The 16,122-nt window shown below is 36.8% G+C and overlaps 1 protein-coding gene and 1 non-coding gene across 3 annotated transcripts; both read right to left on the minus strand.

The window, feature by feature from the left end:
- Positions 1–8,169: 8,169 nt before the first annotated feature.
- LOC125574778 (polyubiquitin-like) lies at positions 8,170–10,149 on the minus strand. 2 transcript variants are annotated; one of them, XM_022705175.2, is made up of 2 exons: positions 9,907–10,149; positions 8,170–9,489 (listed from the first exon to the last, which is right to left on the minus strand). In XM_022705175.2, the coding sequence occupies exon 2, from the start codon at positions 9,487–9,489 to the stop codon at positions 8,344–8,346; it is 1,146 nt and encodes a 381-aa protein (XP_022560896.1). In that variant the 5' UTR covers positions 9,907–10,149; the 3' UTR covers positions 8,170–8,343. The 2 variants fall into 2 exon arrangements, with proteins under 2 accessions (XP_022560896.1, XP_013642089.1); XM_013786635.2 differs by having other exon boundaries at positions 8,170–9,510; positions 9,907–10,097.
- Positions 10,150–13,992: 3,843 nt separating this feature from the next.
- Positions 13,993–14,099, minus strand: LOC125581104. Its single transcript, XR_007318815.1, has one exon. It is a non-coding gene; the product is annotated as a small nucleolar RNA R71 (small nucleolar RNA).
- Positions 14,100–16,122: the final 2,023 nt, after the last annotated feature.

Here is a 16,122-nt window from a genome sequence, read left to right on the forward strand (position 1 = left end):
GATTAGATAACTAAAATTCTCAGAAATTCTATCAGACTCGAAAATTTTGCTTTCTTTTGTTATTTTTTTATTTATTCTAATTTTCTTAGTTTTTGCATTATTCAAGTTCCATCAGTAATTTTTTAATATAACAAACATGTGAATTTTGATGAAAAAATAAAAGAGGACACGTGGCAGCAAACCCCCCTACCACTTGTCAAAAGAAGGGAAAATGTCTACTTTATATATATAGATATTCTCGTTATTTCGAAGCTTTTACTAAACATATATATAACTGATTTTTTTTAAACACTGACATATATAATTGATTAATTTTAGTTTATAAGGTTTGAGTTAAATAGAAATATTTTTTAGTTATTGTATATTTTGTTAATAGGTGTCATTATAAACTCTGATGAAGAGAAAATTCATGTATAATGCAATTAATCTAATGTTTGTAGGAATCATCGGAAAAGAAAAAAATATTCAATTATCTATACTATTATTTGATGAAGAGAGGTTTGATTTCATAGGCTTCATTGATGATTGGTAATTATGGTTTTATTTTGTTGATTTATCTCTTATGTTATTTTAATGTATTAATAAAACTTTGTTAGATTGCTATGATGATGATTCTTTTTACATATATATGTGGTTTGTCTCTAGAATAAATACAAAATTTGTAAGCACTAAGTCATTATCTAAGTTGCATTGTAATAAAAACGTTAAATTACATTTTATAATTAATTTAACATTCAAAAATAGCTAAATAATTTAAACTAAAAATATTATGTTAAAGTTAGAATTATTTGATATATATTAGCCTGCACAAGGTGCGGCACTTCATCTAGGATTTTATAATATCCCGATTTTTTGTCACAAAATAGTTCGCGATGGAAAAATAACTAAAATAACCTTTTTAAAAGGTTTAAAAGAACATGTATAATGTCGGGTTAATTAATCCAGAATTAAATTTTAATATTTTGGGATGAGATATATATGACTTGAGGATTAGGGTTTTGGAGTCTAGAATTTGAGATTTAATATATATAATTTTAAATGATAAAATTTTAAATAAATATTTTTAAATTCCTTATATATTAAAAGAGAAGCATTGTAACAAATGCATTCACCCTATAATAAACATGTGGCAGCTTCACAATGATTTGATAATAAGTATGTTAATGCGTTCACACTATATTCATAAATGTGTTCACATTATGTATTTTGCGCTTTTTTAATATAAAACTCACACACATGGTTCCAATAAAACTTTGAATTTTTCGGTTTGAAAAAAAATAGATAACAAATCAAAAGCCAAACTATATATATTATTTTTATTGTTTACGGATAAAGTTGAGCAAAATATTTATAAATTTTGATTCGATTCGTTATCTGTTTTGATTTGAAAAAAAAATCTGGATATCCATAACTCTACGAAACAAATCAAATACTAAAATACAATATTCAAAAAAGAAGCAAATCACAAATACCAATATTTTTAGGAACAAATATCTAATTCGATATGTTATATACATATATACACATATATGTAAAGAATTATATATATTGTTATATATATTATACTTTATATCAGTTAAAAAATATTTTTATGAATTTAATTTATTATATTAGGTACTAGAATTTAAAAAGTTAAATAATGTTTTATTTTTGTAATAAAATGTTATTATTAATTTTTTCAATTATTTTTAAAATTTTATTTTATTTACGGATCAAATCGAATATTCTTTAAAATTCTAAAACATTTCAGATATCTGAGTCACCGAATATCTAGGTGGCTAAAGATTGAATTGATACGGATGCTTCCGAATACCCAGATGCTCGATCTGTGTCCACCCCTATTTGCGGATACAATTTTATTTTCTTTATATGAAAAAATTGACTAATCTCAAGGCCTTTTTTATTTTAAATTATTTTTAATTTTATATTTCATGTATTAGTTTGAACAAAAATGTCATTTAATATTAATTAATAATATCTTTATATATTTGTCAACTATTTTTATATGCGTTTTACATACACATACATGTGCACCTTGATGTGAGCACCTTGTAACTAAGTATTCACCACAACTGAAATATCTAATTTTTTTGAAAGTTAGAAATATTTTTTCTTAATGTTTTTTTCACTGATCAAATTGTAGTGAAATGATTTATCTTAATAATTTTCTTTTCTTTTTCTTAAACTATTATCTGTTTAGAAACTATAATATGAAACTATTGGTTCGACATGACGACTATCTAAAATTCATAACATGAAAATAAACAAATTATATTAATTTTTGGTTTTTACTGGAAAACAAAAACCAAAAAAATCAAACATTTTAACCGAATAAACTAAAATGAATATTAATTAAAAACAATAGTTATATTTTAGAAGATTAAAAACAAAAACAAAAACTTAAAACCGAACCAATATCCAGATTAAACAAATTTAATGTCTTTTTATTAAAAATAATGAAACGAATAATCACATTCCGTGCAAAGCGCGGATTATTACCTAGTATTTATTTAAATTAAATGTATTATTCGTTAGAGACAATTTAATTTGTGTGGTTCTTAAACAAATTTTATTTCTGGTCATTCTTTTTCGTGGTTATTTTGATCATTAAAACTTATTTTAGGGTGTCTAAAGAAATTTGCCTTTTGGAGACACTTAAATAAGAATTTGCTTTTAACAGCTTTATATACAGGATCTCTTGTATTTCTCTGCTATTTCATAGAAACATATTTGGCAAACAAAAAATCGCTTTGTCAAATTTCTTACTGCCAACTTTTTCTTAAACTTTCTTTGATTAATCCTTCTTAGACTTTCTTTGATTAATCTGGCAGGGATTTGAAGAAGTTTTATTGATTGACACGGAAACCACACATCAAGATGACGCTGTTGAACATGTTTTTCTTAATCAGGTCTTCTAAGCATATAAAGTTCAATTTGGTACACTACAAGAAAACAGCAAGGATACTGAGGGAAAAAAATCGTCGGAATTTCGTCGGAATAACGTTATTCCGACGACATTCCGACGAAACAAGTCCTCGGAAATAATTTCTCGGAATTTATTATTTCCTCGGAAATCCCTCGGAATTTTCCGACAGAATTCCGAGGAAACAAATTTCCGAGGAAATTCCGAGAATCAATAGTTTGTCGGAAATCTCCTCGGAATATACCGAGGGAGAACTTCGTCGGGATATTTCCTCGGAAGTTCATCGATCGATGCGTTTTTGGACATATATCCATCGATCGATCCGTTTATAAAAAACGTTCGGAATATACCGAGGGACATCTTCCTCGGAATATTCCGAGGAAGATGTCCCTCGGTATATTCTGAGGAAAGGTGTCCCTCGGTATATTCCGAGGAAGATGTCCCTCGGTATATTCTGAACGTTTTTTTATAAACAGATCGATCGATGGATATATGTCCAAAAACGCATCGATCGATCGAGTAAAAAATATAATTAATTTCCTCTGAATGTAATAAATATTAATTTTTTTAAAAAAATAAAATTTTTGAAATTTAAATTCGAAAATATAAAATTAAAATTAAAATTGAAATCATATTAATTAATATTCAAAGTTTCACAAATAAAAATAAAACATTGCGAGTTTTTGGAAAAAAAAAACTACGGGTCTGGCACGTCCGGGAACACCTCGTTCGGGTACATCCTCTGCATCATCTCCATCATTTGCTGGCGAAGGGGAATCCTGAAAATGGCTGGAATCCCGAGACTGGCTCCCCGTACCACCACGACCACGACGCTATCGAGGCCGGATCTGATCATCATGAGACCTTTAAATTAAAAAAATATATTTAATAAATACAGAAATATATAAATTAATTTAAAAAAAAAAATCCCAAATAATAGTTTTTAACCACAAAAAAAAGATTTATAGATATTAAAAATATTTAATAAATATATAAAAATAGTTCTAATAAACAAAAAATAGTTTTAATAAATAAAGATAGTTTAATAATTACAAAAAATAGTTTTAATAATATATATATATATATTAAAAATATTTTTAAATCCCAAATAATAGTTTTTAATCACAAAAAAAGTTTTATAGATATTAAAAATGTTTTGTAAAATCCAAAAAATCGAATTTATATACAAAAAAGATTTGGTAAAATCCAAAAAATCGAATTTATATAGAAAAATCGTTTTTGTAAAATACAAAAATCAATTTTATATACAAAAATCGATTTTATAAATACAAAAAAATAAAAAAAATATAAAAAAAATTCTAAATCAATTCAACAAAACAAATTATTCAACCAAATCACAATTCTAAACATATTATACAACCAAATCACAATCCTAACCAATCACCCTAACAAAAATCTATCAAAACTACACAAAAACCTAACAAATAGAACCTAAGAGAGTGGGATAGGGTCCATACATGATTTGTGTAAGAGAAGGGGGAGATCGCCGGAGATATCGTCGGATTTCACGAGGAAATCGCCGGAGAGAAGAGAAGAGTCGCGCAGAGGAAGAAGAGAGAAATGTGGAAGAAGAAGGGGCTCGTGGTTATAAAACCTAGGGTCCGACGGATATTATCCATCGAAATTCCGTCGGAATTCTAATTTCAATTTTCACGAAATATTTGCCCGGTAAAATGAAAATATTCCGAGGAAATACCGAGGAACTAGTGTTTGGGGTTTCAAAACATCAATTTTTTTTACCGTATTTCATTTCTTATACAATTGTAATGCATATCATTGAGGATTCTTTGTATAGATGAGCATAAACCATGAAATAACAAATTTCAAAACTAATTGAAAGTATTCCCTTTACCGTTCATTAAAAGGTATAAGTGTTTCTCTTATGTTGTGGGATTTCGTTCATACAATCGGAAAAGTGTTAATTATACGGTAAGGAACAAATTTTTGACTTCATAATGAACGTAAGACACTTAATAAGGGTTATATAGGTGTTATTCAAACCGCAAAACGTTGTTTTCGGTTTAAAAACCCTATTTCCTCGGAATTTCCTCGGATTATTCCGAGGGAATTCCGAGGAAACCCTTTTCTTCCTCGGAATTCCGTCGGAATATTCCGAGGAAATTCTGAGGAACTAGTGTTTGGGGTTTCAATACGTCAATTTTTTTTAAACGGATCGATCGATGGATATATGTACCAAAACGCATTGATCGATAGAGTATATCAGGTGTTCCTCGGAATTTTCTCGGAATATTCCGAGGCTTTTCCGAGGAAACAGGGTTTGGGGTAACAAAATCTCGTACGTTTTTTTATAAACGGATCGATCGATGTATATATATCCAAAAACGCATCGATCGATCACTAAGATGGACCAAAGCGTAACAATGTGATCGATCGATTAGATTATCCCATCGATCGATCGAGAATCTCAAGCGTTCCTCGGAATGTCCTCGGAAAATCTTGTACGTTTTTTTATAAACAGATCGATCGATGTATATATATCCAAAAACGCATCGATCGATCACTAAGATGGACCAAAGCGTAACAATGTGATCGATCGATTAGATTATCCCATCGATCGATCAAGAATCTCAAGCGTTCCTCGGAATGTCCTCGGAAAATGTTGTAAGTTTTTGTATAAACGGATTGATCGATGGATATATTTTAGAAAACGCATCGATCGATCACTAAGATGGACCAAAGCGTAACAATGTGATCGATCGATTAGATTATCCCATCGATCGATCGAGAATCTCAAGCGTTCCTCGGAATGTCCTCGGAAAATCTTGTAAGTTTTTGTATAAACGGATCGATCGATGGATATATGTCAGAAAACGCATCGATCGATCACTAAGATGGACCAAAGCGTAACAATGTGATCGATCGATTAGATTATCCCATCGATCGATCGAGAATCTTAAGCGTTCCTCAGAATGTCCTCGGAAAATCTTGTAAGTTTTTGTATAAACGGATCGATCGATGGATATATGTCAGAAAACGCATCGATCGATCATCTTGGGGCTTGGTATACACTAGGTTCGCTAGTACTACCATGTTCATAATCAGTTTCCCCATGATGATACCAAATTTTGTAACTTCGTGTAAACCCACTCAAATATAGATGAGTCCAAACATCCCACTCTTTAATAACCTTTCTATTTTTACAATTAGAGCAAGGACATATTAACGTACCTGTTTTTGCTTCCGGTTGTCGGTGAACTAACCCCATGAATTCGGTTATACCTCGTTGGTATTCTTCCGTAAGCAATCTCGTGTTCGGATCCAAATGAGGTCGATCGATCCAAGAACGAAAATAATTTGAAGAAGACATATTTTTTATGAATCAAATTCGTGTGTAAATAGAGTAAGAGGGAGGATGAAGATATGGAGTGAATGAAGAGGAAGAGGACTGCTTGTATTTATAGTTTAAATCCTGCCGACAGACCGAGGAAATTCCGACGGAATTCTGACGCCAACGGCTAGTTCGTCGGAATTTCTTCGGAATTTTGTAAAATACCCCAACGGCTATAATATTTCCTCGGAATTCATCAGTTTTTTCCGAGGAACACATTTTTCCTCGGAATTTCCTCGAAATATTCCGACGGATTGATATTTCCTCGGAATTCCGTCGGTATATTCCGAGGAAATTCCGAGGAAACCAAATTTTGTGTTTCCTCGGAATTTCCTCGGGATATTCCGAGGATTTCATTTTCCGTCGGAATGTCCGTCAGAATACCGTTGTTTTCTTGTAGTGGTAGTGTATGTAATTTCGGTTCAGAACATTGTAATTCATCAAGGCAATGAGTTAACCAACAGTGACAACAATGTAGAGATTACATAGTCTACATTCTACAGGACATGTTATTTGGACAGTTTATTTGCGTTTACATAAGCGTTTGCGTTCTCAGACGCAGCCAAGGTTATTTCATATATGGAAACGCAAACTCAGCTAAGGTTGCTCTCATCACATTACAACAAACACACTCCGTTAGTATTACAATTCTTGAAACTCGACGAACACACACAAGAAAACCTAGAGAACATTCTACAGAGAATGAACCGCTGATTTGATTTTACCGTCCATAGACTCAGCTATTTCTCTGAACGACTCGCTATGGAGATGCCTAGTGAAACTAGATAAAGAATCGACGACATCATACAGCATGTTCTGATTAATCCCTTGGATTTGTTTGCGTCTCTGATAAGAGTCATTTCTTTCAAACAAGAAACGTTTTGTTTGCAATATTCTATATCTTTTGATTTTACACACGTCTCTGATAGAATCATTACTTTTGGTTCAATGTACACAAGAGTCAACTGGCTCATTGTCATCTGTTTTAGGTTTGAAAATTTCCATTACACAACTCTTCTCATTACCAGAGAAAGCTAATCTACAAGAATCATCTTTCTCATAAGCAACTCAAGCATTATAGGCAGCTAGGTGCGTACGAACCACTTGAGAGGAGATTTGAGAAACTGTACTATCAACCATCTGTTTGAGAATTGTCTGGTGCTATCAAAGGCATAATGAGACTTGAAGCTAATTTCAAAAGCACATGACAAAGACGATAACAAAGAGAATGAATTTCCAAACGTAAGAACCATTATTAACCATCTGTTGCTAAGAAAGGCATAATGAGAGTTGAAGCTATAGTTTCAAAAAGAGCACATGACCAAAGAGAATGAAGCCTTCAATGGCCAGTGGAACAGTTTTAGATTTTGCTATAAACCTTCTTGTCACCTCCAATCCGTGGGCACAGATAAACAATAAGAACCACTTAAGACGAGTTATGCAACTACACTGTCAACCACATGTTTTAGAAACTACACTATCAACCACCTGTTTGAGAGACCACTCTATTAACCATCTGTTTGAGAAACTAACACAATCAGACCACTTGTTGCTGATAAAGGGATTGGGCTTAAAGCTAGTAAAGAAAAAGACAGTAACAAAGAGATGAGACTGTAAGTTCTCTAAACTAAACCAAGAACCCTAAACCATACTCGAGCTTCCTCAGGCATACTCAAGCAGAGTGAGAATAACCCTAAACCACTTTCATACGTCAGCCTCATTCAGGATTAAAAGTTCAGAGGTACAAGCCAAGTAAACAGGAGATAAGCAAACGGCAGAACATTAAACAGCAACCACTCTCACCTGATAATTCTCAATCGAACCATGCTACACTAGCTAGCAAACATCACAACATACAAAGCACAATAGGGAAAAGTAAAACGCAACGACTATTATATATTTCACAATAGAGAAATCCGATTTGGTTCACAAGGAAAGAGAAAACAAGGACGCAAGAGTTCATCAATTATTCATCAGGGGCTTTATAAGACCCCAAAACACAAACCTTAAGTACTTTTTAAAAGAAAACCAGACACACAGGACGAGAGTTTTAGATACCACCACGGAGACGAAGGACCAAGTGAAGGGTGGACTCCTTCTGAATGTTGTAATCTGCTAAGGTGCGACCATCCTCGAGCTGCTTTCCAGCGAAGATGAGACGCTGCTGGTCCGGAGGGATGCCTTCCTTGTCTTGGATCTTGGCCTTGACGTTGTCAATGGTGTCGGAGCTCTCCACCTCCAGTGTGATGGTCTTGCCGGTCAAGGTCTTCACAAAAATCTGCATACCACCACGAAGCCTGAGCACCAAGTGAAGTGTCGACTCCTTCTGGATGTTGTAGTCAGCAAGAGTGCGACCATCCTCAAGCTGCTTTCCAGCGAAGATGAGACGCTGCTGGTCCGGAGGAATGCCTTCCTTGTCCTGGATCTTAGCCTTGACGTTGTCAATGGTGTCTGAGCTCTCAACCTCCAATGTGATAGTCTTGCCGGTAAGGGTCTTCACAAATATTTGCATGCCACCACGGAGCCTGAGGACCAAGTGAAGCGTAGACTCCTTCTGAATGTTGTAATCGGCCAAGGTCCTGCCATCTTCCAATTGCTTTCCAGCAAAGATAAGCCTCTGCTGGTCGGGAGGAATACCCTCCTTGTCCTGGATTTTGGCTTTCACATTGTCAATGGTGTCGGAACTCTCCACCTCTAGCGTGATCGTCTTTCCTGTCAAAGTCTTGACGAAGATTTGCATGCCTCCACGTAGACGCAGGACCAAGTGAAGAGTAGATTCCTTCTGGATGTTGTAATCTGCCAAGGTGCGACCATCCTCGAGCTGCTTTCCAGCAAAGATCAACCTCTGCTGGTCTGGTGGGATACCCTCTTTGTCTTGGATCTTGGCTTTGACATTGTCAATAGTGTCGGAGCTTTCAACCTCCAAAGTGATCGTCTTTCCCGTCAACGTCTTAACGAATATTTGCATACCACCACGGAGCCTGAGGACGAGATGAAGAGTCGACTCCTTCTGGATGTTGTAGTCCGCAAGAGTTCTTCCATCCTCCAACTGCTTGCCGGCAAAGATGAGCCTCTGCTGGTCCGGTGGGATTCCCTCCTTATCCTGGATCTTGGCCTTAACGTTGTCGATGGTATCAGAGCTTTCCACCTCGAGGGTGATGGTCTTTCCGGTGAGAGTTTTCACAAAGATCTGCATCTGAAATTTTTTTTAAAAAAACTAATAATTGATATCAGTAATCAAAAACCCAAATCAATTTCAATAGTCAGATCGTACCAAATTAATCAGATCCAAACAAGACATATGATCACATAATAACTCTACTATTTAAATCGAATTCTACGATCGAATCAAATCATCAATGAACCATTCAGATCAAACTAAGAATAGCAATCAATCACGGATCGACGCTTATCAACAGAGATCCACGACTATTAAGAATAACTAATCAGATCGCTCAAACACTAATCAACATCCTACCAAGAAACAACAGATCGACGCATGACGAACAAATACGACGAACTTCTGCCGACGAATCAAATTCAAATTCAAAGAACAGAGAACAACTCGCGATCGAAATAAACGATTAATCTAAGAAGAGATCACGAGACTCACCTTGATCGTAGCTTGCGACTTGAGAGAGAATTGAGATGATTGATTTTTTTTTTTTGATTATCGAATTCGAAACCTAAGTTGTGAAGGAGAGAAGAGGTCTCAAGGGGCCGATTTATACAGAAGGGTGAAGCCGACTAGGTCATCGCGTCTTTTCTAGAAATTCGATTTTATTATTTCGTTCCTTCCTTTTATTTTCTTTTATGCAAGTTGGCTTTTAATTTTGAATTTACATTTTTCGGAAAATAGAGTAACGTTTTTGTTTTTTAGTAGAATTAGATATTTGTATCGGATAATGTTTTCTGCACCAACTTGGTAAGCGGGTCGAAAGGCGATGGATCGGTAAATTGGTTTAATATTATCATTATTAAATTATTTAAATGGAACTCTTTTTAGACCTGCCTCATACTTAACTCTGTTAGTTTAGCGGCCCATTTGTTAACCTAGTTTAAAAATTATAAAACGCGGCCCATTTGCGATAAAAATTTGATCTGTACTTGAGCTACCATTTCTGACATGTGACAAGAAAGTTTTTTAACTAGTAGAAACTACTCTCGATATAAAATGTTGTTATTCGACTATGCAAGGCAGATTGAGATAAACAAATGATGGCTGACTATTTTCAAAAAGCTAACTGAAAACAAGAAACTTGAAGAAAGACTGAAAGCTACTCCTATAAGGAAAGAGAAGATTTGAGAGTGTTGAGCTGAGAACATCAGTTCAAATACATTACAATGCGTCTACGCCACCCCCCCCCCCCCCCCCCCGAACAATCTATAGGATAATATTCACATAAATTATATGTCCACAATGTACCAGGGCCAGCTTATTCAGCTAATGGGTCTTGTGCTCAAAAAATATTTTCTCACTATTGTTGTTATATTTTTATAAATCTAAAATTAAGGTCCTATATGTTTTTGACAAAACAAAACCCTAGTTCTTTAAAGAAATTTACCGAAAAAATGAAGGACCTAGTGCAAAAGCACCTCCAGCACATGCGTAAAACCGGTATTGCAATGTAACATATAGTTTGCTCTATGTATGGAAATACAATATTGCTACAAAGCTCTTTGAATCCAAAGATTATATTTTTCTCCCTAACATAAAAGTGTATATTTTGGAATATATCGTTCAATGTAAGTGCAATTAGGTGAAACTGTGAAATGGTAGGCACTTAATCCATTAAGCGAGTTTTCCATATGCTTGTTCGTTTTAATGGCTTCACTTTTCTTAGAGGTTTTTCCCCACTCCACGAAAATATTTTCAACCGAAATCAGATTTTTGTTTTTTTGAACAATAATCGAATTTTAGTTTTTTTTTTTTTAAGTCGAAAGACCGTTCTATTACTCGAGCTAGAGGTGGTCTAGGTAACCAGACCGGAATAAAACAACCAATAAAAAGTAACTCCATGTGGAAGGATCTTGCAGTTTTAGCTAAAAAATCTGAAATCTGATTGTGCGCTTTTGGTACATGAATGATGCTGAAGTCCGAAAAGCATATTTGAAGTGTCTTTATCCTCTCCAATTCCGTCGCAAAGCTTGGCCAAGCATGAGGTTCCTTTATCATTGCGATCCGTCGCAAAGCTTGGCCAAGCATGAGGTTCCTTTATCATTGCGATCAGGTCCTTACAGTCTGTCCCAAAGCTCTGACAGGTCGAGTGTTGAAGCATATTCTCCATTGCCCATCACAGTGCTTCTAGTTCCGAATGCAGGGCTGATTCACGTCGAGTGATATTTCTGGTCCCCATAAGCTGTATGTTGCCCCCACTGTCCATCCAAACTCATCCCATCCACTAAAGTGAGCAGCAGGTGTCCAAGATCCATCTAACAAGCAAATATTACCCAAGCTTAAGACTTGGGGTTCCTCAGTATTGTTTCTTGTATCACTGGTTGTGGCACTTCATTCGCATCAAACCAGGCTTGGCATTCATTTTCTGCATATCTTACCAGCTCTAATGGGTCTCTGTCTATTGATATTCCGTATTTTTTAACGGTTTTAAACTCGTTTTGGAGCAATTAAATGGTCGGTTTTAATTAATGTTTTGGTCTATTTGATGCGTTTTGGTGTTCTTAAGTGTAATATGCAGGTTACTAGATAGCTTGAAAGAAAAGAACGCATTCGGGATTTATTCAGAAGCAAGATGGACCGAACGAGAAGTATTGATCGCACAGAGCCACAGATCGACCGATCCGGACAACGTGGATCGACCGATCCCACGCCATGCACTAGATCGACCGATCCGGACAACGTGGATCGACCGATCCCACGCTTTCATGCACTAGATCGACCGATCCGGTCCATGTGGATCGACCGATCTCAGGCGCTACGGGCTCCACACGCACAAACGAGCTTTTCACTCCTTTTTACCCACTCCCCTCAATAATTCAGAAAGAACTCGATCTTGGAGACTCAGAAAAGACCAGGGGCGACCAAGGAGGAGATTTACAAGTTCTAGAGAGAAGATTTGAGTGTTTTGTACTTGTTTTGGTGTGATTTGTGAAGATTTGTAAAGGAGTTCATCTCAAAACCATTTGGAGAAGATCTTCTGAACCTTTACTCTGTTTTAATACAATCTTATCATGTTTTCTTCATCAAAATCGTTTTGTTCTTGCTTAGTTATGTGTGAGTAGTCATCTAGTTGGGTTTAGGGGTTCTCATAGGGGATTTCTTGATGTTTTGATCCATAAAACGTGTGTAGACTAAGGGATTACGTTTTGGTTCTTCATCTAATGGATTTCTTACTGCTTGAACTGAATTGATCACTTAGTTCATGATTTCAGATTGTTTGATGCACCGAAAGTGATTGTTTGAACTTCCGAAAATACTTTAGATGAGCAAAGTGTCCTTAACCCTCGGAAGTTGATGTTATTGCGCTTTGTGAACATATTGAACCTGTTCTTAATGCTTGTTTAGAAATTGAAACTCAGCGGAAGTTAGTGTGGAGATTTCTATAACATAGAGAATTAGCGCTACGGAAGTAGGTTAATTCTAATATCGTGTTTGAGTTCTAGACGGTTCTTAATATATCCCTGTGTCTTCCATTAATTGTATCTTGATTAAAAAGAAATCCCTGAGAATTCCCAATGCCCAACGTTTGTTTTAAAATAGTTTTCAAATCGTTTAAATCATCTTTTTACATGCTTGTTTATGTTTTGTGACACTAAGAAAATTAAATAAAAACCATCAAAAATATATCTTGATTCGCTGTAGCTATTAACTTGTCTGCAACTCTACGTGTGATCATCGGTCCCTGTGGATTCGATCCCGTATTACTACTGCGTACTTTACTGTGCACTTGCAGTTAGATAATCGGGTTAAAACTCGAGACATCAAGTTTTTGGCGCCGTTGCCGGGGACCATTTGGTCACCCTAGAGTTAATGATCAGTTTAAGACTATAGCATTTTCTTTATTTTGTCTAATGTTTCTGTCTTTCTCTTTTTGTTTGTGTTTTCAGGTGAATGAGCGGATTTCATACTAGAAGCAAAGGATCATCGAATTTAATACCTTTGGAGTTAGAGCTCGGCCGCCTAGAGAGACAAGTGAAAAAGAAAAGACTTGAGTCCGCTGAAGAGGTTGAAATGGCTGAACACCAAGAAGACCAATTTCAGGACAACCCGCAAAATCCAATTCCTGTAAATGAACGAGAAGGCAACAATGCTGGTGATAATCAGCAGGCTGGTGTAGCTGCAAGACAACAGGCTGGAGACTATGGCATGCCTAGGATGACGCTTGCACATTATGATACACCAGATGCATTCTATGCCGATCGTTCTGGGATTCGCCCACCTCCCATTGAGAGAAGAGACTTTGAGATCAAGACTGGTCTCATTAATTTGGTGGAGAAAAATCCGTTTCATGGAAACCCGTCTGAGGACCCGATGTATCACTTGGAGCATTTTGAGCGAGTCTGTGACACCAGCAGACATAATGGAGTTCCTCAAGGCGCTTTGAAATGCAGGTTGTTCCCGTTTTCCTTAGCTGATAAAGCTATCAGATGGTTAAAGTCCATCCCTCCAGGATCTCTTACTACATGGGAAGAGACAAGAGCTGCTTTTCTACAGCATTTCTTCACCAAGTCAAGGTCCACATATCTGAGAAGCAGAATTGGAAGCTTTCAGCAACTTGATTCAGAAAGCTTTCATGAGGCTTGGGAGCGTTTCAAGGAGTACACACAGGACTGCCCTCACCATGGTTACACCGATGTGAGTTTGCTGAACATTTTCTATAATGGAGTTCATGAAGAGAGTCAAGATGCCATGGACACAGCAAGTAATGGTGATTTCATGACCAAGACTGTTGAAGAAGCTTACACCTTGCTGAACAACCTGTCATCCAGCAAAGCAAACCGCAAGTCAAGGTTTGACACCAGCCAGAAGGGTGTTGGTTATGAATCCAAGAAGATAGATGAGCTGAATGCCAAGATTGAGATGCTTCTCAAGAGAGATCAGAAATCTGTGAAATTTGTGGAGGAGCAAGGCTATCGTTCCTCACAAGAAATTGTTGGTGATGATTTAGATGATATTCAAGCTGATGTGAACTACATTGGTGGTCAAGGAAACTACAACAGAGGCTACAATCAGAACCTTGGGTGGAATCAAAATCAGCAAAATAATCTGTCTTACCGGAGCAACAATGTGGAGAATCCACAACATCAGTCCTACCCTCAGGCAGGAAACAGGCAGAACCAGAATCAGAACCAGAGTGTGTTCAACCAAGGATTTCAGAACAGAAATCAATATCAGGGGAATAACTCGGGCAACTCAGGATTTCAGCAAAGGCAGCAGTACAACAACTATCAGAATCAAGGAAATGCCTCTTCGTCACAGCCTTCTCAGGATAACGAAATTAAGAAGATGCTGCAAATGGTGCTAGAAGGTCAGAAGAATAGCACTGCAGAGATAAACACCAAGGTGGATAACATGTATGGAGAGCTTAATGGGAAGTTCGAAGCTTTGAACACCCATTTGAAAGTTTTGGAAAAGCAAGTTGCTCAAACCGCCTCCAGCAGCAGAACAGCACCTGGATTTCTACCAGGGAAGTCAGAGACGAATCCCAAGGAGTTTGTGAATGCTATAACACTTAGGAGTGGAAAAACGATTGAGGAATCGAAAGAGAAAGAGATCGACCGATCTCAAGAACAGATCGACCGATCCAAGGGGAAGGAGATCGACCGATCCGGTCCATCTGGATCGACCGATCCCGTGTCGACGAAGCCAAATTCCTCTGAACCTGAAGAGGTGTATGTGGCGCCTCCTGCTTATGTTCCTAAGGCTCCATACCCATCCAGACCAAGGCAGAAGATCAAAGAACGTGAGTACGAGAAGCTAAAGAACCTTGTTGGGGAGTTACATGTGAGATTGCCATTTGTTGAAGCGGTGAAGATGGTACCTTCTCTTAAAAGGTACATGAAGGAGATTCTTACCGATAAGATGAGCCTAGAGCGGGGTGTGTTGATGCTCAATGAGGAGTGTAGCGCAGTTCTACAAAATGTCATGCCTAAAAAGCGTGAAGATCCCGGAGCATTTGTTCTACCATGCCGCATTGGATCACTTACTTTTGAGAAGAGTCTCTGCGATCTGGGTTCAGGAGTGAGCCTAATGCCTTTCTCTGTCTCTGAGAGGCTAGGCATGACGAACTACAAACCTACAAGGATCTCCTTGGTCCTTGCTGACCGATCAGTGCGAAGACCAGTCGGTGTACTAGAAAACATCCCTGTTGGTGTTGGAAAGGGATATGTGCTTACCGATTTTGTAGTTCTGGAGCTGGAAGAGGAACCTAAAGATCCTCTCATTTTGGGCAGACCATTTTTAGCTACTGCTGGAGCCATGATTGATGTACAGAATGGGCATATAGACTTACGTCTAGGAGACATGGCGATGAGATACAATGTGGAGAAGGTGCTGAAAAATCCGACTATTGATGGACAGACTTTCTGGGTTGATACATTGACTGAACTGGTGGAGGAAATGGATGAAGAGTTGCACACTGATGATCCTCTACAAGTCGCATTGACCCAAAGGGAGAGTGAGTTCGGGTTCATGAACCAAGAAGTGGTTGGATTTTCTGAGATTTTGGATTCAGCCTCACCGATTGAGAAGCATGTCGCCTATGTCAGCCTTGAAGACTCAGGCACCGATAAAACCGTCAAACCGTCATCCTCCCAACCAGATTGGAGTGAGGAGAATGCTCCAAAGGTGGAACTTAAAGCCCTCCCAGCT

Source organism: Brassica napus, chromosome C1, assembly GCF_020379485.1.
Source record: "Brassica napus cultivar Da-Ae chromosome C1, Da-Ae, whole genome shotgun sequence".
In the NCBI taxonomy this organism is placed as follows: domain Eukaryota; kingdom Viridiplantae; phylum Streptophyta; class Magnoliopsida; order Brassicales; family Brassicaceae; genus Brassica; species Brassica napus.

Bases quoted from the DNA above. Each gene is read 5' to 3' on its own strand.
- LOC125574778 (XM_022705175.2), bottom strand. From the start codon at position 9,489: ATGCAGATCTTTGTGAAAACTCTCACCGGAAAGACCATCACCCTCGAG.